The sequence below is a fragment of the Miscanthus floridulus genome, unplaced genomic scaffold (genome assembly GCF_019320115.1).
Source record: "Miscanthus floridulus cultivar M001 unplaced genomic scaffold, ASM1932011v1 fs_40_1_2, whole genome shotgun sequence".
Taxonomy (NCBI): Eukaryota; Viridiplantae; Streptophyta; class Magnoliopsida; order Poales; family Poaceae; genus Miscanthus; species Miscanthus floridulus.
Genome location: NW_027096709.1, coordinates 1,612 through 21,796, shown reverse-complemented (window position 1 = coordinate 21,796; position 20,185 = coordinate 1,612). Strand labels below are relative to the sequence as shown.

Here is a 20,185-nt window from a genome sequence, read left to right as displayed (position 1 = left end):
GACTTCATCTTTAGTACGGAGGGAGTACATAATATCAGTTGGATTACTAGGGAATTTCATCTCAATGGTCATTTTATTCCTATTCTTCCAAATAGGCTAGCCCAAGCGAGGCTTGCAAATCACCGTATTATAGATTGGAATTGGAGGAATCCTGTGGCACATCTCCTAATTAAGTACGACTGCAACACTATCCATTAACGGCAAAAATTTAACTACAGGAACATGAGCATCGAAACAAAGAGCGTTCATCATTCAAGCGTTGCAAAGTTTCAAACTTTTCAGCTTGATAGCATATATAAGAATAATGTTACATAAGTGATCTGGTTCTAACTGCTACAGCACTCCAATGCAACCAAATACATGATGGTCGGCTAACCAAAATTGCGTACAAATGGCGATGGACCTAATCGCTACCGCTAGAGGCAGCCTTGTTGCGCGCTCTTGCTGCATAGTTGCTCTGCATCAGATCTTGTTGATCTTGGCTGCCACAACGAGCGGGTTGTTCTTGGCGATCTTCTCCCGTCCCGCCGTCTTGAAGTCGAAGCTGCACGCGTGCTTCTCCGCGTGCCGGTGCAGCGAGCAGAACGTGGCACCGCAGCGGCAGGGGAACCCCAGCAGCCCCACCTTCTTGCGGCACGACGCGCACCTGTTGGGCGCCGCCGCCTTCACCGCCGGCGGCGCCTCCACCGCGGGTGCAGCACTGGAACTGGAAGTTGCAGCAGAGATCTGGGCCGCCGCCGGCTGCTCGGCAGCGAGGACGATCTTGTCCGCCGCCGGCGCCGCGGCAGAGGCGGAGTGAACGTTTTTGAGGAAGTCCCTGTAGCAGAGGGTGCAGAGGTTGTTGGTCTCCGCGTACCCGAAGTAACCGCACGCGTTCGCGCACTCGATGAGGCCGCGGCGGCCGGACCCGGGCGCTTCCTGCTTCTGCGTCTCCAAGGGGCGGCCACTGTTCTTCTTCTTCCCTGTCGGTGCTTGAGCAACTGGCGTGGTCGTGGCCACTGCAGCGGCAACGGCAGCGGTGGCGTCAGGATCTTGATGACCATCAGCCAGCTGATCGGGCTTGTGAGAAGCAGCCTTAGTGTTGGTGGCCTCGATCTTCTTCTCGTCGACAGAGCGGCGGCGGCGGCGGTCTTGATCAGGTGCTCCTTGTAGCACTTGGAGCAGAAGTTGTTGGTCGCCGCGCTCCCGAAGAACCCGCAGCTGTTGGCGCACATCGGCGCCGCTGCAACGCCGCCGGAGACGATCTCCTGCCTCTCCGCCATCGATCGGATCCTCTTGCTCGGTCCCGCTTGAGCACGCACGTGAAAGGTGAAACCTCCTAGATGGCTTCGAGTTCGTGCGCGACTTGTTTCATGAACGAGCGAGAGTTCGTGAATGTGCCGAGCGTGCCCCTCGGCTCTCCTCTCTTATATAGTACGGGAACAGGACAAGCGCGAATCGATTCCGGTTCGTGTTTTAGGCCGGGGTCCGTCCGGTGCAGGGTAGCGTGGACTCGCAGTTCCGACTTCCGACTCGTGTCATGGATTCTGGAACCGAGGCACGGGGCTGTCGCTGGCGCCGGCGCCGCCGCCGCTAGTGGAGTTTGGCCGGCGCCGTGTACCGCGGGAGAGCTGAGCGGAAACCGAGTGGCAGTTCATGGCCGCTACCTGGCTGGCGGCTGCGGCTGCTGGATTCCCCAGTGGCCGAGTCCGTCCTGCAGTCTTTGCAGGGAAGTGCTTCGGGGGTCGGGGTTCCAATTTCAGGACGAATGTGCCACTTGTCTGACCTCATTTTGATTGCTTACTCTAGAAATGTGTGGATCCGGACCTATCTTGTATTTGACGTGAAGCTGGATGTACATGTTCTGAAATTGGAGCTTATAATTTCAGTACAACTGGATGGAGTTTTGTTGAATTTGGGCAGTTAAGTCTGAAACTAAATAAACGAAAGCTTATCGCACTGGATTTTAAACTAAACTCAACTTAGTACATACATACTGCATTATGCTTGCCCTAACTTGTATACGTACGTAGTACGTACGTATTTCTATTACAAAAGGAAGAAAAAAAAAGAAAACCCAAACACGAGGCAAGGCAGGACAAACAAAGAGGCCCATGTGGCACTTGTGAGCGGGCCGCTGGAATCAAACCAGCCCACGGATGCCTCCGCTCGGGGCCGTGCGTTGCGTTGCGATGCGAGAGGGCGCGGCGCGGATCCGGAGCAGTAGGGCCAACGTTTCTTTAGCACCACCTCGGAAGCGCAGCAACCCAAACACCAGCTTATAGTCGCGAGTGCACCAGCCACGCTGAAGATTAGTGTGGCCTCAACGCAAGTTTCAGGTTTTGACACGCACAAATCGAGAAATGGTCTAAAATGTTTGGAGGTTTTGCCCACAGGTCCCTGCCATCTTACAGATAGGTTTGAATATGTTACAAACAGGTCTTTAGAGCTTGCACGCCGGTCCCTGCCAGATTACACATAGGTCCTCCTGGTCCTTGGATATGTTACAAACAGATCCTTATTAGGGCTTGCGTGCTGATTTTGCGCGCCGGTCCTTGCCATCTTACAGATAGGTTCTCCTGGTCTTTGGATATGGTACAAACAGGTCCTTAGAGCTTGCGCGCTGGTCCCTGTCAGCTTACGGATAGGATATGATTAGATATCGACATCATAAATATGCTATTTGAGTATTCGGATCCGGATAAGGTATCGGATGTTAAATATTCGGATTCAGATATGGACAGATCTAAATTCCTCTAAATGAATTTGGTCTTCAATACGGTCGGAAAATATTCGTACCGTTTTCATCCCTACCGCCTGCCCACAGACAGCTCTTGGATAAACAAACAGGTCCTCCGGACTTGCAGGCTTTTATAATGCACTTCTTCCAGTTCCAAGTTTGTACTGCTTCAACTTTCTAAAGGTCTTTACAGTTTGATCCTGGGTTTATATAAACATTCCCTCTTCATGCTTTTCACGAACAAGTTCTAGATAAACAGTGTGCAATGCGAGTACGCATTATCATAGAGTTAGGCCTGAACTATATACAGTTGCGTGTTTTTTTACGAACAAGTTCACAGGCGACAACGTGGAGCGCGCCTTCCTCACGCTCCTCGAGGAGGTCTTCGCCGTCGTGTCGCGCAGGGCGATGGAGCTCGACGAGGCACGCCGGATGCACGGCGACCAGCACGGCGATGGCAATGGCGGAGGAGGCGGCGAGGTGCTGTCGCTCAAGGGGACCGCGGTGGACGTGGGCTCTATCATGGAGACCAGCGCCATGAAGAGGAGCTCGCAGTGCGCTTGCTCATGATGCACGGCGTGGCGTCTTCAGTGCACATGTAGGAGTTATTTAAAAAATATACCTTTTCTAAGAACTTCATCACATTTACAAAATGCAGATTATTACACTCTTCATGGTTTATTAGGCATGTTACCATGTAAAGCTTTGTACGTGTACCTGATCCATCTGTCATTCATCATTTTTTCCCCATTTTTTGATGCAAAGAATAGGCGGATTTGTGTCATCAAACTCGTTTTTCACAAGGATGTTTGCCCTTCCAACCCTCTGAACAGATCCAAGGAACACCATGATCCATGTTCTCCGTACCACACACATGGCATCAGAAACAGAAATTGTTACAACAATGGACCAGATCTTATTAGCAGGTCACCTTGATCTTGAAAGAAGATTTCAACAAACTAGCAAAACATCATTGGAGGGACAAAAAAAAACCCAAAGAAAATCTCTTTCAGCAGCTCTATCACCTTTTTTTTTTTTAAATGAATGGCAGGAGCTCTGCCTCTCCATTGAAGTAGAATAAAAGGGACAGCAGCTCTATCACTAGAAGGAAATAGTTTAAGCTCGAGATCCAAACCAAACTATGCTTCTGCTCACTTTATTGGTCAAAGCTATTAGTCATCCAATTCTCATACTCAAAGTATCAAACACTGACAGTTCGGGCAACAAAGGCGCCACGAGAAATCTAGGACATCGTCACATTGGCAGGAGGAACACGAGACATCATCACATTGGCAGAAGAAATCTCCTCGCAACTCCAGTCTACAGCATGTGAACACTATGTAGTAACAAGTCTCTCTTCTCATTCTTCTCCTTCAACAGCTGGTAGCCCTTCTTTGAACCATGCGGAAAGCCCTCCTTCCAGATGGTACACATTGCTGTAGCCATTCAGGACCAACAGGTATGCAGCTATCAGAGACCTGCCAAAATCAACCGGAACAGAGGATAAGTTCCAACGTTGATATTTGCCTCGAGAAAATAGCATAATATTTCGAACAAGTCACTTTCTGCAGAAAAAAAGATGGGTGGTAAAATAAATGTGTGTAACATGGTTGTAGACATACTAGGTCTTGCTGGAAAGTAAATTCAACAGCTTCCGAATCAGTATTCTCGAATAAGTTGTGCATGCTGCTTTTCTTTCCTCAAGGATTAAGTTACCCAACATCCTTCTAGAATTTTTTGTGATTTAGTTCAAATTTAAGAAAACACTAAAGAATGTTTATACTAATCTGCTAAATCCAAACATGTGAAGAAAACGTGGTTTACCTTTGCAGTCACTGAAAATTCTAATGCTATAAGCCCAGCAGCAGAAAGCGCCATGTAATAAACTACTCTCTTCATTTTTAGATATATGACGTTTAGTACAAGCTAATTAGTTAAAAAAGCTGAACTGCTCCGGTACTCCCTGCATTTGAAATTAGTAGGCATATTTCATTTTGTTAGGACAATACTTTGGCCTACAATTTCTTTATTAATACATGATTTTTGCAATACAAATTTGATGTCAATAGATTGGTATTGAAAAATAATTACTTATGATTACGAAATTGTATCACACAAATGACATATTAATAGAGTAACGGTTGGCCCAAATCTTGTCCCAATGAAATGGAATACACCTACAAAATTTTAGAGTTTTACGCCTACAAATTTCAAAGGGTATAATAATAACTAATAAACTTGTCCTAAATGTTTTATTTATAAACAGCTTATATTATAAACGGAGGCAATACCATAATTAAGAAAAGAGACAAATGTGGCCTACACCCAACGACACTTGCCCATTCAACTATGCATCTCATATGCAACATAGTGGAGCTTGTGGTCACAGGAGCTTTAAGTAGCACTGTTCAGATCATAGGTTCGACTCCCCATGGGAGCAAATTTAAACAGACCTGGGTTAAAAGAACACCACTTATTGGCTGTTTTCTTGACTATACGTGTAACCATCCGAGTCGCTTTTAGTGAGATGCTTGTGGCCCTAGGCATGTGTCCTAGGCGCTCAATGGCACGTTCAGGGTAGCCGGCCTTCGGGGTGTTTCTCGGCCTGCGCACAACAATGCCGCGGAGGCAGTCTTTCCCCCGGAGATTGATTTTTTTAAATGCTGGCTCTAAGGAGATGCACAAAGGCCTTAGCTCTCTAATTGTGTCCCTATTAATCATTTCCGATCCCGAAGTTCAACACAATAGGACTAGAATCCTATGATGTTATCCCATGCTAATGTATCCAAAGTGATGGTTTGCTTTGAGAACTCTAATTCCTTCAAAATAACGGCACTGGAGGCATGACCCAGCCAATTAAGGTCAGGAGCGCATCACGGGCAGAAGGGCCGAGTAGGTCGGTTCTCGCCATAAGTTGGACCGGCCAACCTGGCCCAAGGTAACCGCAACAACTTAAATATACGCTATTGGAGCTGGAATTACCGTGGTTGTTGGCACCAGACTTGCCATTGTTTCCTGGGAGATTTAGAACATAGGAATGCCCTTGTCTTGAAGGGGCCAGGCTAAACATTCAGGCTCTCTTCACAGTGGCTAATGAAAGCAGCTTGTGGTGTTTTGCTGGAGGCCTGGTGCCTCTACCCTCCATGAGCTCCTCATTATGTCGCTAGCCTAACCCTTGAGGATGGTCGAAGGTGGACAGGTTGCGGTCGTGTTGTGTACCTTAGTTGACACGTCTGTTTGTAGTCAAGTGTGTAAGGTGTGTTTGGGAGGGGCTTTCTTTAGCTCTCCCATTTCCTTGCGCACTTTTTGTTTTGTCCCTTAATGAAATGATACGCAACTCTCTTGTATTGTTCGAAAAAAAATTCATCCATCAAGAGCATTCTCCAATAGTTTCTTAATTTCATTGTCTAAGTAACTCGATTGGTTATGGCTGCACCTAGGGTACTGCCTTATGGTTACGGTGGTGGTCGGCCTGTGTGAGCGGTGCGGTCCTACCAGGGGTGGTGGCCGCCAGCCTTGGTTACGGTGCCATGCTATAGGGCCTGCACTATCAGGGTTTGAGAGGTTTTCTGATCGGTTGAAAGCAAAGGTTTCTTCTTCCAAGAAATACCATGGGGGCAGTCTTTCCCCCACTGCCAAACATATGTGCACCTGTCTCCAGGAGAACCATCATTTTTATTGAAAGGATATACAGATACTGAGAATGATCGACTACGCATGCTATTGTCAAGCTTGCAGTGTGAATTACAGAACATAAACATACCGAGATTGCTTCCCATCAGGGAAATTTTGCGTTGGCTTCAGTGTCCCTCCTGTAGAACATGCCACAATTATCTTCGCATTTTTCCCAACCTTCGCATCAACACCTGCACAAAGGTAACGTGCGCTTTTCTGGTTACTGTATCATTGATGAGTAATCAAACAGCAGCAACAATGTTTGCTACCATACTCTGTATGAACTCAGGATTCTCTTCTGTTCCAGCAAATATGCCAAAAAACGCAAATGCCGCACGCCTTGCAATATCCCATGCTGTCCATTCCTTGATTAATCTGTATATTTGTACATTGATGGCACCAGGTGGATGAGCCTACATATGGATAAAAATCCATAAAAGTTATACAACTGCCACAGAAAAATAAATCTTGGAGTAGGGTAATGAAACCCACGACATGAAGCAAACAGATAGTATACAGCAAGAAGTGTCAAGTTGTTGCTTATGTGGGGTAATTGAAACAAATGGTCATATCTTTTTTCAATGCCACATTGCTCGAGCTATCTGGTTCTCTTTTAAAGAAGCACTAGGTTGGGATAGAACTCCACAGAGCATGCAAGATGTTTTTTATTATTCGATTCCTATTGGGGGGAGAGATTACCATATCAAGTTGTTTATCTTCGTGATAGTCCTTTGGGGTTTGTGGAATATTAGAAATAAAATGGGGATAGATAAAAAGTTTCAAGGTCTTCTAATGAGGTTTTCTATAAAATGTTCTCTTTTACTCAGAAATGGCGTATCCTTTTGAAGGCGGGCGATGCTAGGTTCTTGGATGACAGGCTTGGAAGAATGAAGTCCTGGTTGACGGTTTTCTGGAAGCGCACAGCTGACATGGAGATTGAAGGAGTTCTTTGAGGTGTTTTGGAGTTCTCTGGAGTGAGGTCTAGTTAGTGTTTTAGTTTCTTCCTGTGCAAGCCTCTTTGCTCCTGTGAGGGCTGTGATGTTCCAGTTTGGGCGGTCTTTGGTTCAAACCTGGTTGCTGGTGTTTCCAGTGGTTCCTTTGGTCTCTTTCTTTTCTTTTCTTTTGCTGTAAAGACTGGTTGCTTTCTATAAAAGCAGGGTTTTCCTCTGTCAAAAAAAGAAGTGTTAAGTTGGCAGAAAATATATTCAATTAGAAGTTTAGAACTGTCCAGCATGTGATCTCTATTGCAAAAAATTCCTAACAATGGTACTTTTACCAAAGAAATGGCAAAATACATATTGATATGTTATTAACCTAAACCTGAGACCTAAAACTGTGGCATAAAAATATAGAGTAACTATAAACAGCATAAAAATATAGACCTCTTTAAACTCTGCTTCAGGCCTGACATCAAGAATTACAAAGTTGTTTTCCTTTTGAAGGCGCAGTGCTTCCTTCACATCAACACTGCGTACCTGCAAAACAAACAGCAGCAAAGCCTCTGTTATAAATGAAATATGCAAAGCATGGTAGGCTCACCATAAGCCAACAGTGAATTAATAGAACTAAGATATGTTCCTCTAAATTACAAAGAAGGCCTATATCACATAGAATATTTTTTTTCAACCTGCACACATATAGTTCAAACCCACCTCATCGTAGAACTAAAGATTAAGTATTTCATAAAAAAACTTCCAAAGATATTTACAAAGGAAACACATGGTAGAGTGATGCAAGTTACCCGCTTTTCCGCTAGCAGTTGCCGCTTAACTTTCCATTCTTCTTCAGCTGTAAGGAAAAACAAACAACGATATCAGAATAAACTAACAGTTGCGTAGCAACCAAAACAATTGGAGAGCATAATCAAAGTACCAGGAGTCTTTGCAGGTTTAGTAGCAGCACAACTTATACGTATCGAGCTCACAGCACGCATCCGATGGAGTTTCATAGCCTCTATGGGACGCCAGGAATGGCCAGATGTGAAGTCTGAACAGGATGATATCCTTGATGAGCAAGCAAGGTTGCTGTTCATTACAGAACTAGCTGCAAGCATCGTGATCATGAGAGAGGAAGAGCAAAAACTATGGACTTGAGAGAATTAGAAGACAGCTTAGCTTCTCCTAAGGCTGCATACTGTTACTGGAAGGAGATCTTTTTAGAAGCAGAAATGTCCAAAGGACCCATTGGCTTTGGATTGGATGTAGATGCATATCTGAACCTGTGGTGGAGGTTGAGCAAGTGCTGAGATGGACAATATGGATTCTGGGCGTGTAGCTTGACCTGACCCCACCACACCAACAACCTGGAAAATTACCTATGTGTTTCCCATCCCATGATATAATTTCACACGTTTGGCCAAAACGATCCAGACTTCTCCAGACGTTAAAAAGAACTGGGGGAGGAAAAAAAAGCACTTTATTGGTAGCCACCAGTTCCGAGTTTCATCCTACAAATAGGGATGATGCCCAAACAGATTGTTCACCTGAAAATCAAATGATGAACTAAACAAGAGTACAGCTAAAGCCAGAGATTCTTGGGCTCCTTAAGATCGCTAAGACCCAGCTCAGTTTTGTTCTACACTGCTCACTCACTCACTCCAGTACCCATCATTTTCCTTCTCATCCTTCCCCTCCTCCTCATCACCCTCCTCGCCGATCTCCATCACTGCCTCCTGGAACCGCTTGACATCATTCAATGCCGCCTTCCGGAACATCGCAATATCCGCTGCGCCAGCCACCATATGGTAACCCCTCAACTTGAGCTGCTCCGGCGGGTCATTCTGCATTGCAAACCCGCCCAAGTAAGCAGCATTGCCATCCGAGGCCGCTGCCACCTTCTTCTTCCTGGCCTCCAGCACCTTCCTCTCGGCCTCCCTCAGCGCCGCCCGGACCTTCCTGTTCCCGGGGTCCCACAGGTATCCCATGCTAGCCGACAGGTCGAGCGGGCCCATCTGCACGACGTCCACGCCGTCGACGGCGGCAATGGCGTCGATCTCCGCGATCCCGGTGGCGGTCTCGACTTGGCAGATGACGAGCGTATCGTCCTCGCAGCGGGAGAGGTAGGAATCGTCGAAGCCGTAGGCGGAGGCGCGGACGATGGGGTGCGCGGCGCCGCGGACCCCGCGTGGCGGGTAGCGGCAGTGGGAGACCGCCTCGGCGGCGGCCGCGGGGGACTCGATGGCGGGGAGCATGAGGCCCGCGGGGCCGAGGTCCAGCGCCTTCTTGGCCCAGACGGCGCTGGCCTCCGGTAGGCGCAGCACGGCGGGGGTGCGCGCGGCGTCGAGCGCGCGGAGGCAGGCGAGCGCCTCGGGGATCCCGCCCGGCCCGTGCTCCATGTCAACGACGACATAGTCGTAGCCGGCGAGGGCGGCGAGCTCGGCGAGGGTCGGGGAGAAGGAGAGGAGGAACAGACCGTAGAGGGTGTCCCCGGCGGCGAGGCGGGACTTGAGGGAGGGCGCGGAAGAGAGGAGGTCGGATGCCGCGGCGGAGACCCCGAGGGAGGAGCGCCGCCCACGGCAGGGAAGCGGGTTCGTGATGCGGTGGGAGTGGAGATGCGAGGGGTTTGGGTGAGTTTTGGGTCTGGCCTTGGGCGCGACGAGGAGGCGGGAGAGGGAGGAGGCGGTGGCGGCCATGGCGAGCGAAGCCGGTCGGCGGAGGTGCCGAGGTGGCGAGGTTGGTTTGATTTTGGGATCTGCGACTGCCGAAGCCGAATGGCGAGTCCGGCGGGCGGCGGCCGTGTGAGTGACTGTGTGTCACCTGTCACGTGCTGCGGTGCGAGAGACTGCCGCTCCGGCTTGCTGGCGCGCCGTGTTGTGCGCTTGCTGACGTGGAACTTACCGTGGCATAGCTCTTTTTCGTGTCTCCTCTGGAACGTGGGCACGCTACTCAAGAGGCTCCCCCGGGCTGCCGGGCCCCCAGCCCAGCCCCTTCTCCCACGGACCGCGGGTCTCTGACTTCTCTCTTTCTCCACACGTGCGGCGTGCCCAGCTCGTGCCCGCCCGCCTCCCTCCCGTTCTATCCAGCGCCGCCTCCTCCTTTGCGCGTTCGAAGGAGCACCGCCAGGCGATCCGCTCTCCCCCGCGCCTCATCCGGCCGTTTCTGGCGGCTCTTGGGCCTCCCTCAACCTACCTGACGGCCCCACGTTGTCTAGGCGACCTCGTCGTCCTCGCTTCCAGGGGCGGATTTGGGCCCCGGGCTGCAGCCCAGGGTGAGGCCCAAAAACTCTGGGAATAAGTTTCTTAAAAACGTTGTAATAAGGCCAGCTAGCCCAATAGCCCACCCCGACGGGAGGAAAGCCCAGCAGCCTCCAATCCTAGCCCTGGCCGCAAGCGCAACCCCGACTCGGCTCTCCGCTCTCGGCCTCGACGCGGAGACTGAGAGGAGACCGCGACGGCCGACGGCGATCGCTCCACCTCCGGCCTCCGCGCCCTCCTGCCCTTCTGTCCGGCTTCCAGCTCACGCGTCCCGGCTCCGCGCCCCCCCCCCCCCCCCCCCCCCGCCCCCACCCCCACTCTGCAGCAGCCGGCAGGCTGTCCCGTAGCGGCAGGTCACTGCTCACAGGTGACTAAGGTGAGATCCATAACTCCAGTCTGGTCCATACTCCCTACTAGTACTCGCTACTCCACTGCAACTCCGTAGCATGGATTTCTATTATTAAATCTTACTTTGCAATTGCAACATTTCATATCTTAGGGTAGAGAAGTTAGAACACTAGAATGGAAATCCATTTCATATCTTACTTTGCAGTTGCAACATTTGAAGGCTTAAGAAACTCTAAGATGAATTTGCCACGTGAGGGTTTGCCTTCATAAAAAAGGTATGTGTTCTATACTTGTATTAGTCCATTTCAATACATAGTAGTGTTATCTTGCTTTTTGAAGAACACGCTTTTTTAAAAAAATATGTAGTATTGAGGATGTCGGTACAAGTGGTACGAAATCATGAAGACATATATGTTTTTTTTTTCATCTAAGGCTCTTCATTTGGCAGTTTTCTAGCCCCAATGTTCTACGTATTGTTTGAGCTCTTTGAATCAATATCGTTACTTGTCTTCTTTGAAACTATGCTATATCTAATAGTCTATGACTATTAAGATTTTTAGCCGTATATTAGTTAGCCCGGGGTGCAGCCCGTTTCTGGATCCGCCACTGCTTGCTTCCGTGGTCACCACTGGGAAGTATGAGGAGGAGGCCTGGGATCGCTGGCTTGCAGAATGCGGCGGCTACTCGCGTATGTGCAGTTCTTATGCTTGTTTTAAGTAAGAGATCTGTGCTCTTTTTCCCCCCTGTTTGGAAGATGAGATGAGAGTATTGCTGGGAACTTTCAGGACCAATTCCGGCTGGTCGGGGAGAATGTGGCCAAGGTGAGGACCGATGTCATGAAGGAGCAGCTTGCGACGTTCCGGTCACAACTCGAGGAATTTGCTCGCAAGCATAAGGTGATTCACTCTGTTGTATTTAGTTTAATGTCTAAGGAGAAAGAAAACCTAATGACAATTGTTATACAACAACAACAACAACAAAGCCTTTAAGTCCCAAACAAGTTGGGGTAGGCTAGAGTTGAAACCCAGCAGAAGCAACTTTCGGGTTTCATCTCCATTAGAATGGCTAGATTTAACGTTGGCTCGCCACGCCTATCGCAACCCTCCTCCTTTACCAGGGCTTGGGACCTGCTATGTTGAGACAACATAGGCGGAGTTATATGTCTAAATTGCAAACTATCCGTTGGCTTCTTGAATGATGATACAGATTGGGATTACCCCATCTTTTATGTAATTATAAGTGTAAGATCAACGCTAAACCTCATGGCCTGCCTGGGATTGGGAGAATCCATGAGGTTTGTAAACTCTCTGTTTTAAACTCATCTGCTAAATGAATGAGCAGCTCTCCTGCCACTATTCCTTCAAAAAACATTATTTATCTGCTTCCTTAACTAGAAATGAAATGGTTGTACTTTAGAAAATATGTAGATGATGCAGCAACTGCTATTGTATTAAACATGGCCCTCTTAGATCTAATACCAATCAAGTGTTAACAGAAACTTAACTGATAACTGAAAAATGAAGCAATCAAATATGATAACCCGTAGATTTCAAGTGAGAGTTTTCTAATAAGTCATGGAGTAACTTATACATAATATCAATTCAGTCAACAATCCCTGAAGAAATAGTATTATCCTCCGACATGGCCTTATTAAGTCACCTCAAAGTTCAAATGGCAAAGTGCACGCAGATTCTCTCTGGTAATGTTACATGTTCATATATTGTGCTATTGCAGAGTGACATCCGTAAAAACCCAGTATTTAGACAGCAGTTTCATGAGATGTGTGCAAAAGTTGGAGTAGATCCATTGGCATCTAATAAAGGAGTCTGGGCAGAACTTCTAGGGATTGGTGACTTCTACTATGAACTTGGTTGGCATACTCACTTTAAGCTTTCTTGAGCGTTCTTCTGGTCATGGAAGTAAAATCTGGTATGCTTACCATTGATGCCTATTGTGGCAGGAGTTCAGATAGTTGACATATGCATTGCAACCAGATCGCATAATGGTGGCCTGATTGATTTATTGGATCTCCGCAAACTGCTTGGTCAGAAGAGAAAGGCTACCCTTGAATCATTATCTGAAGATGACTGTTTACGTGCTATAAGCAAGCTAAAAGTAAGACTATGAAGCTTCAATGATCCATTTATGATTTATCTTGGAACTTTGGAATTGCATGTAGATTGTTTCTATGAGTTTGTACTTTAATTAACAGATGTTAGTTCAGTACAAACGAATTTGATATACTCAGTAAGATATGTATCTCATCTGATCCTTTGTGGATTCACAGGTCCTTGGCAGTGGTTTTGAAGTAATTTCTGTTGGGAGGAGGAAGCTTGTGCGTTCAGTTCCTACCGAGTTAAATAAAGACCACAGTGGGATACTTGGGCTAGCTCAGGTTTGTGCTTGTAATATTTGATGTGAGTACATTATAGAAGCAATGCCAATTATCATGTTGTCAGACAAAGGCCCATCTATAGCAGCTGTATATATTAGTAAACAAGAGTAGGTTTGAAGCTTTAAATTTCTTATTAGGTTCCTCTCTGCTTATAACATCATTGCTTTGTAGGCTGAGGGCTATGTCACGGTAGAACAAGTCGAAAGGGAATTCTCATGGTCTACTGGGCGTGCAATTGATGCCCTTGAAACTTTGTTGAAGGTAATACTGCTTCCTGAGTTTCCTTATGACAACAGCATCCTGTATGGATCTTTTCTGTGCTAAAGGAAAAAGATATCAGTTATTGTTAATACATGTTTCGTGGTGATGAATCCACCCATAGTCGATCTTTGCAATTTGTTGGAGTCATCCATATAGATACATAATTGCATCCATGCATGCCTGTCGACATGGGCTTATGGAAATTATCTGATTTCAACCTTGCGGAAGTGTAACAACTCTTCCTGACTGAGCAGGAGGGGCTTGCTATGATCGACGATGGGCATAGGGACGCCAAGCGAAGATATTGGTTCCCATGCGTCACTGTCAGCTCCGACACAGCAGCTGTTGAAGCCAAGTCATAACCCCCAATATGTTAATTCCACAATGTATCCATGAGGTGGAACCAACCAGTGGCACTGAAAAGTGAAGAGTGATATCTCGCCCCCCCCCCCCCCCCCCCCCCCCCCCTATTTTTTGTTTTGTTTGCCTCTGGCACTTGCAACATTGTGTGTAAATGTTTGTATGTCCAATACACCTGTGTGTATGAATTCAGGTGTAACATCACACCTTGAAACATGAAAGGTTACAGGATTCTTATTTAAAATTCAGGTTTATTTTTATACAACATTTATTTATTTTTTTGAACATGGAAGAGGATCTCCATTACTCATCTGATGCCAAATCATTGGCTACCAGAACATCAATACAATTGGAGTACAATCCTTGATCGGATTAGTACCCGGACTCAAACTTGCCCCAAGAGCAGCTAAGCTTCAGCCTGTTCGCTTGTTGGTTTCAGGCAGGGTTTATCAGCCAGTCAACAGTGTTTTCCTCTTCCAACAAATCGGCACCAGTTGAGTTTATTAGCTCAGAAACCAACCAACGGCCGAAGCTATGAGCAACGAAATTACATGAACGAGGGATATGTTACCTGACAGCTAGTGAAATATTTAGAGTTCAGATAATTCTGGCCTTCTGGAGTTTGTAGGCTGGCAGAATGTTTGTGGCTTCTATTTCTTGGAGGATTATGCCCAATATTAGTAACATACTAAAATTCTTGCAGTGAGATAAAAAGGCCATTAGTGGCACCCAAAATAGTAAGTGCAAGGTCAAGGCCCATAGGCCAATACTAGCCTGTGGAGGCCGTTCTAGTGCTGTCGACCCATGGGCCGTCGATTGCCCGCGGTTCGTTGACTAGTCTTCACCATGGCGTTAAGGGAAAAAGACCACCATGGCGGGTTTTTTTTCTCTCAAACGAACTGCGGAAAGGGGAAAAAAGGGGGAAAGACCGAAACAGGCGACGGAGAAGCGCCGGCGGCGGCACTCACCGTCGGCCGTCACGCCCAGCGCCTCGCCGACGTCCTCCTCAAATCCAAAAGCCGCTATATTGCACTCGCCTTCCCCTCCGCTGGACTGGACCTCATCCCCGACATCACCACCCGCCTGACCTCCCTCGAGGACTTCTTCGCCCTGCGCGCCTCCTGCCGCGCCTACCGCGCCGTCCTCCCGCCGTCCCGCGGGGCCCTCGCCTGCCAGTCCCCGCTCCTCCTCGTCGCCCTTTTCCCCTCCCTTCTCCGAGGCGTTATTCCACCTCTCGCTCCGCCGCCTCCACCGCTTCCGCCTCCCCTGGGGCCATCACCTGCCCCCCTCCCGCCGCACCCTCCACTACGCGCACGGCTACCTCGTCACCGCCACCACCGCGTCCTCCCACTGCCCCCCGAGGCTCCTGCTCCTTCACCTCTTCTCCGGCGAGCAGCTCCGCCTCCCCAAGGTCCCCGCGCCGTTCACCCGCGTCATCGTCTCCGACGACCTGGCCGCCGTCCTCTTCCTGCCCGGCAGGCCCAACGTCCAGCACTGCCACCCTGGGGACGCGCTCTGGCGCGTGGCCACCGCGGACGCGCCCCACGTTGTTGACGATATGCTTTTCGTCGATGCCACCCTCTACGCCCTGGTAAATGGCCTCCGTCTTGCCACAGTCGAGCTGTCTGATAGTTTGCTGGGACTGTCGTTTCTAGGAGAGGAGGTGGATGACGACAGCAAGCCGGCGGGAGGACAGTTCACGCTCGGAGAGTGCGGGGGTGCTGTGTTGCTCATCAGTCAGGATCACACGGAGATGATGTTGTACCATGTTTATCGGTGGGTGTTTGAGGTGGGGAAGTGGGTTTCAATCACGAGCTTAGCCGAGCGAACACTGTTTCTTGGTTTCTTCGGATTTGCAGCCTGTATTGGTTCATATTACCCAGGAATCCGAGGGGATTGCTTATATGCAGCTGGGCCGTGCTTGGGTGAATGGCATGAGTACTCCTTGGCTGATGGAACTTGCGATGTTCGCTATGCTGATTATCCAGGTACACCACCCCTGAACAACAATTCACCTATCAGACCTCAGGTCTAGGTATTCCCCAGCCTGTGTTGATGCTGGTTGTGAATTCTTTCCAATCATGTAGAATATCTGAGTCTGACTTGAAATAAGTCATGGTATGCTTGATTTCTGTGGCTGCATTTCTTAATTCTTAATTTCGTTTCTGTAAACAATATGTTGTTCAGCAATGAGTATTGAAACACAGTATATTACCAGTTATTTGTTATGTTGATTGAGGTGTAGAATACACTTGTTAAGTGTTACTATAAGAATAGATAGTGCCCATCCTGCTCATAAGGGATTATGGTGGTCTGTCTATACGCTATGCTCCTTTCTAGACCTTGGTTGATCTAATTTTGCTTCTTTCTTTGTATATGAATATTACCAATTTACCATGACATCGCAACAATAATGAGGACATCTCTGTGTATGGAATTACAAATTTAGTTTATCATGGCTTGATCTTATACTGGTGAGTTTGTCTTCAACCAAGCTATTCATAAAGTTGCTCATTGGTATCGATGTATCATGGTATGTGAAACCAACTTCAAACTACTATGGTCTTATTGTCTTAACATGTTGGATCTCTTTTCATAAGTTCAGTACTTCAGTCATATGGTTAATTCATCTTATTATAGCACCTGCTTTTGTTAGAAGTAGATAGTTCAGGAGGTGTTGAGAGAAATGATTATTAGTTAGTTCAGGAGGTTACTTCGAATAGTTAGTTCGGGAGATATATTTTTCCCTCTCTCGAACAAAACTAGTTCAGGGGAAGTTGTCAGGATATCCATATAACAAAAAACCTTGCAGGTTACCACCACTCTTCCACCGTAACAATTACGACGAGGCGTGTTTGAGAAAAAAAAATTACGTACAATGACATGATAGTAGAACCAAACATGAGGAATAGCAGAAGATTTAACTCAACACCTGATATTCTTGAGGATGTTTACATTACATAAGCCTATTTGCTGAATGATCTATGTGGATACACTAACCTCTTTTCTCACTTAGGCTCTACATCCTTGATTGCTATGTAGTCCTGGCTAAACAATGTGACTGACTGACTGCTATGCTCAACTCAGCAAAGGACACAGTTTATTGATCAAAGAGCATGCACCCTTGAAGAAATATGAAAATACTAGTTACACGTTTTAAATAACCTGGAAGGCCAGACCACCTGAGTAAATGGTTACACCAATTGTCTGATGGTTTGTGGTAAAAAGTCTCTGCCATGTTTTCCACACAAGAGTTCTGTACCCTCCATTTCTGGAGGTTTTGAGAATCTGGAATTTTCTTGTAGTTGATAATGAAAGAAAGTAGTATCATCTTACAGGAGATTGGTTAGGATTACTTGCTCATTCTCATATTAGATGGCTCCCTGTTGATTTCTTGTCATGAACATTGAACAATACTTCAGTAGGAGATCCTGCAAGTTACTGCAGTCATTCAGATGTACTCTTTACGTCTCAAAATAAGTGCACATCTCGCTTCTTGAGTAGTCAAACATGTAATAAGTATCATTAGATTGATGATGAAATATACTTTCATAATAAGTTCATTTGGAGATGCAAATATTGATATTACTTTCTATATAATTGATCAAACTTAAAAATGTTTGACTCATCGAGAAGCGAGATGTGCACTTATCTTGGGATGGAGAGTGGAAATTTTGTGCTTATTACAATGTCTGACCTGCGCACTTGTGCATGGTATTTTCTGGTCTCTGGTCTGTGTTGCCCTTATAGCAGTACTGAGAATTCAGAAACTGGAATTCAATGCACTTACGCTCTGTTCCCCTGTCATGTAACATTGGTTTTGCGAACTTTTCAGTTACTTGTCATCCTTGATCAATTTATGCATTTTTTAGTCTCCTCAAGTCCTGATACTAATGCAAATTAGGCAAACTTCGGATGCAAATCTGCTTAACTTGCTATAGCAATATACATTTCGTAAACCCAACCCTAGCTTGCACCATCGATTTCCAGGCGTTTTGTTCTTAACCTGGTGGATGAGTTGGTTCAGAAACTTCAGAGGAGCAACTGATTCTTTGATTGCTCTTTTGTTTACTGTAACGGTTCTTGTATGCAACTGAACTCTGAACTTCTATGTTTTTTGCATAAACAAGATTGCAGAGTCTGAAGGTAGATGTATCTGATCAGTGATCAGTTCGTACTTGCAGTAACAGATGCCATGCAATTGTCTCGAGCGCTTCTATTGCTTGCTGCCTTCCTGGCGCATCCGTGGCCAGTTGGTCCGACGGGGTTCGTATTGGCCTGGAGATCGGGGTGGGGTCAACCTGCAGCGAGTCAGACTCCACTAGCAGCGAGTTGCGAACAGTGAACTCCTCACCGTCCTCTTCCAATCCAAACCACCCAGAGCAAGCGGCCGCCGCTAAGCACACACGAACGCAGGTCGGGCGGGAATGCAACGCGCCGCGCTCCTCCGCCCGCTCGTCGGGTCCCCTCTCGTATCCGCGGGTCCCCTTGCTCAGGTTGCTGTGCGCCGCCGCTGCCGCTTCCATGGGGGTGTTCGCGTGAGGTCCTCAACCGGGGAGGGCGGAAGCGAGCCCGGAGGCGGCGAGGGCGCCGGTGCCGCGGCGTCTTGGCTGAGCTCGGCGGTGGGGGAGAAAGTGGACGAGCTTCTGCGCCGCGAAGAGAACCGGGCCCTGCTCGAGGGCATCGAGGACGCCGAGCGCCGCGTTGAGCGCGCGCGCGCCGCGCTCGCCGACATCGAGCGCCAGGAGGCCGCCGCGCGCCTCGCCCGCGAGGAGGTTCGCCGCCTCGAGAAGCGGCGCGATGAGGTATGCTGACGTGCTGCTATCCACCGCGACGCGCTTGGTGGCTCCAGCTTGTTCGATGTTTTGCCTGCTCAGTGAACGATGCCCCATGCCGTGATGGTTTCCCATGAATCCATGATCGGTGGGTCGCTCACAGTAGAGCGACCTGTCCTGTCCTGTCCTGCATGCACTAGCGTTCAGCCTCCCACACTGCTGCACACATAACAGACCCCACACGGCCAACACGAAGCACGAACGGGTGCCATGTTGTTCCTGGGAGATGCAATCTTAATAAGCTGTGTGGCCCTTAGATGTTTTGCGAATGCGGCTGTTGTAGCTTTGGCTATATGCAACTGTCAGAGATGATGTCAACTGTATATGATAATGAAGTTCTGCAATCATCCAAATTTCTTCCTGACATGCTGGGAAGACATGAATATTTGTTGCGTGATGCTTTGTTTAGTCTCTTTCTTTTTAATAAATTCTTACAAGGCCGCATTGCATAAACAAGATTGCAGAGTCCCAGCGGGAATTGCTTCAAGCAAGAGAAATGATTGATGAAGCTCAGCGTTCCTTGTCTTCTAGTCTTGAGGAAGAAAGCTTTGGAGATATGTCAAGTGGTGATGTTGATGAAGATAGCGAGAGAATAGAATCTGTTAAAGCTGCTGCAGTTTCCTCTATAGTTGGTGTTCTGGCTAGTTTGCCCATATCTTTCTATGAAGTTGAAGATCTGCCACAACTATTCCTTCGGTCATCAATTGTTTTCATAAGTTGTGCTTTGTTTGGAGTCACATTCCGGTATGCTGTTAGAAGAGATCTGGATAATATCCAACTAAAAACTGGGGCTCCTGCTGCATTTGCTTTTGTTAGAGGTAAAACCAGGCAACATGGTTTGTTAAAGCTCATATTCCTGAGAATGTACTTCTATTTACTGGAACTCAACTATCTGCAGGCCTTGCTCTGCTGGAATCTGGAAGAACCCTCGAGCTGAGTACTGATACCTTAATATCAGTTACTCTTGATGCTGCAGTCAGTGTGGTTGAGAACATTTTCATATTTCTGCCTGCTGCTGTTGCATTGGACTTTTGTTTTAAGATAAGATTTTTGAGTCCCTTTCCTAGAAGAAAATAATAGCTTCCGTGAGGAATATGTACGATCAGTAACAATCTTGATTGCTCAGATGATCGTATGTAACACAAATGATATCTTAGATTCATTAAGGAAAAATTTCCCCCGTGCACTCAAAGTTCCATCAAGTCTACCAAATAATATTTTTACTTAATCTTCTTCCTAAGATCTTATTCAACAAAGATTACTTATAACTTTGCTGTGAACGTGAATTTCACTTTCTTCTTGATTGTCCTGCTCTTTATGAGGACTAGCATAGATGGACGTATGCTGGAATGCCTCTTCACAATACCTGCTCCACGGCCCCGTTCGCTGGTCTGAAACTT

At 47.4% G+C, this 20,185-nt stretch overlaps 4 protein-coding genes and 2 pseudogenes across 10 annotated transcripts; 3 read left to right on the top strand and 3 right to left on the bottom strand.

Annotated features, from left to right (window-relative positions):
- Nucleotides 1-382: 382 nt before the first annotated feature.
- LOC136531660 (zinc finger A20 and AN1 domain-containing stress-associated protein 9-like) lies at nucleotides 383-1,375 on the bottom strand (annotated as a pseudogene).
- Nucleotides 1,376-3,847: 2,472 nt separating this feature from the next.
- On the bottom strand, nucleotides 3,848-8,599 carry LOC136531658 (rhodanese-like domain-containing protein 14, chloroplastic). The gene is made up of 6 exons (XM_066524309.1): nucleotides 8,267-8,599; nucleotides 8,136-8,182; nucleotides 7,777-7,869; nucleotides 6,669-6,807; nucleotides 6,483-6,585; nucleotides 3,848-4,197 (listed from the first exon to the last, which is right to left on the bottom strand). The coding sequence occupies exons 1-6, from the start codon at nucleotides 8,454-8,456 to the stop codon at nucleotides 4,080-4,082; spliced, it is 690 nt and encodes a 229-aa protein (XP_066380406.1). The 5' UTR covers nucleotides 8,457-8,599; the 3' UTR covers nucleotides 3,848-4,079.
- Nucleotides 8,600-8,752: 153 nt separating this feature from the next.
- LOC136531656 (uncharacterized) lies at nucleotides 8,753-10,428 on the bottom strand. Its single transcript, XM_066524301.1, has one exon. The coding sequence runs from the start codon at nucleotides 10,023-10,025 to the stop codon at nucleotides 8,982-8,984; it is 1,044 nt and encodes a 347-aa protein (XP_066380398.1). The 5' UTR covers nucleotides 10,026-10,428; the 3' UTR covers nucleotides 8,753-8,981.
- Nucleotides 10,429-10,828: 400 nt separating this feature from the next.
- LOC136531657 (vacuolar protein sorting-associated protein 22 homolog 1-like) lies at nucleotides 10,829-14,036 on the top strand. Of its 7 annotated transcripts, none has more exons than XM_066524308.1 (9): nucleotides 10,829-10,962; nucleotides 11,140-11,209; nucleotides 11,506-11,622; nucleotides 11,720-11,830; nucleotides 12,669-12,804; nucleotides 12,895-13,049; nucleotides 13,222-13,329; nucleotides 13,501-13,590; nucleotides 13,845-14,036. In XM_066524308.1, the coding sequence occupies exons 3-9, from the start codon at nucleotides 11,572-11,574 to the stop codon at nucleotides 13,950-13,952; spliced, it is 759 nt and encodes a 252-aa protein (XP_066380405.1). In that variant the 5' UTR covers nucleotides 10,829-10,962; nucleotides 11,140-11,209; nucleotides 11,506-11,571; the 3' UTR covers nucleotides 13,953-14,036. The 7 variants fall into 7 exon arrangements, with proteins under 7 accessions (XP_066380405.1, XP_066380404.1, XP_066380399.1 ...); XM_066524307.1 differs by having other exon boundaries at nucleotides 11,495-11,622; XM_066524302.1 differs by having other exon boundaries at nucleotides 11,487-11,622.
- A 444-nt stretch (nucleotides 14,037-14,480) lies between these two features.
- LOC136531654 (uncharacterized) lies at nucleotides 14,481-19,971 on the top strand (annotated as a pseudogene).
- LOC136531655 (uncharacterized) lies at nucleotides 18,245-19,236 on the top strand. Its single transcript, XM_066524300.1, has one exon. It carries the CDS (start codon nucleotides 18,378-18,380, stop codon nucleotides 18,762-18,764), a length of 387 nt encoding a protein of 128 aa, XP_066380397.1. The 5' UTR covers nucleotides 18,245-18,377; the 3' UTR covers nucleotides 18,765-19,236.
- Nucleotides 19,972-20,185: the final 214 nt, after the last annotated feature.

What these genes read in the sequence shown, in the direction of transcription:
- LOC136531656 (XM_066524301.1), bottom strand. Translation starts at nt 10,025, where the DNA reads ATGGCCGCCACCGCCTCCTCCCTCTCCCGCCTCCTCGTCGCGCCCAAG.
- LOC136531655 (XM_066524300.1), top strand. Translation starts at nt 18,378, where the DNA reads ATGCAACGCGCCGCGCTCCTCCGCCCGCTCGTCGGGTCCCCTCTCGTA.
- LOC136531658 (XM_066524309.1), bottom strand. Translation starts at nt 8,456, where the DNA reads ATGATCACGATGCTTGCAGCTAGTTCTGTAATGAACAGCAACCTTGCT. An exon ending in AACTGCTAGCGGAAAAGCGG is followed by an intron (nt 7,870 to 8,135) that starts GTAACTTGCATC and finishes TTTGTTTTGCAG; the next exon opens with GTACGCAGTGTTGATGTGAA. An exon ending in GAATCCTGAGTTCATACAGA is followed by an intron (nt 6,586 to 6,668) that starts GTATGGTAGCAA and finishes ACCTTTGTGCAG; the next exon opens with GTGTTGATGCGAAGGTTGGG.
- LOC136531657 (XM_066524308.1), top strand. Translation starts at nt 11,572, where the DNA reads ATGAGGAGGAGGCCTGGGATCGCTGGCTTGCAGAATGCGGCGGCTACT. An exon ending in GTGCTATAAGCAAGCTAAAA is followed by an intron (nt 13,050 to 13,221) that starts GTAAGACTATGA and finishes GTGGATTCACAG; the next exon opens with GTCCTTGGCAGTGGTTTTGA. An exon ending in CCCTTGAAACTTTGTTGAAG is followed by an intron (nt 13,591 to 13,844) that starts GTAATACTGCTT and finishes CTGACTGAGCAG; the next exon opens with GAGGGGCTTGCTATGATCGA.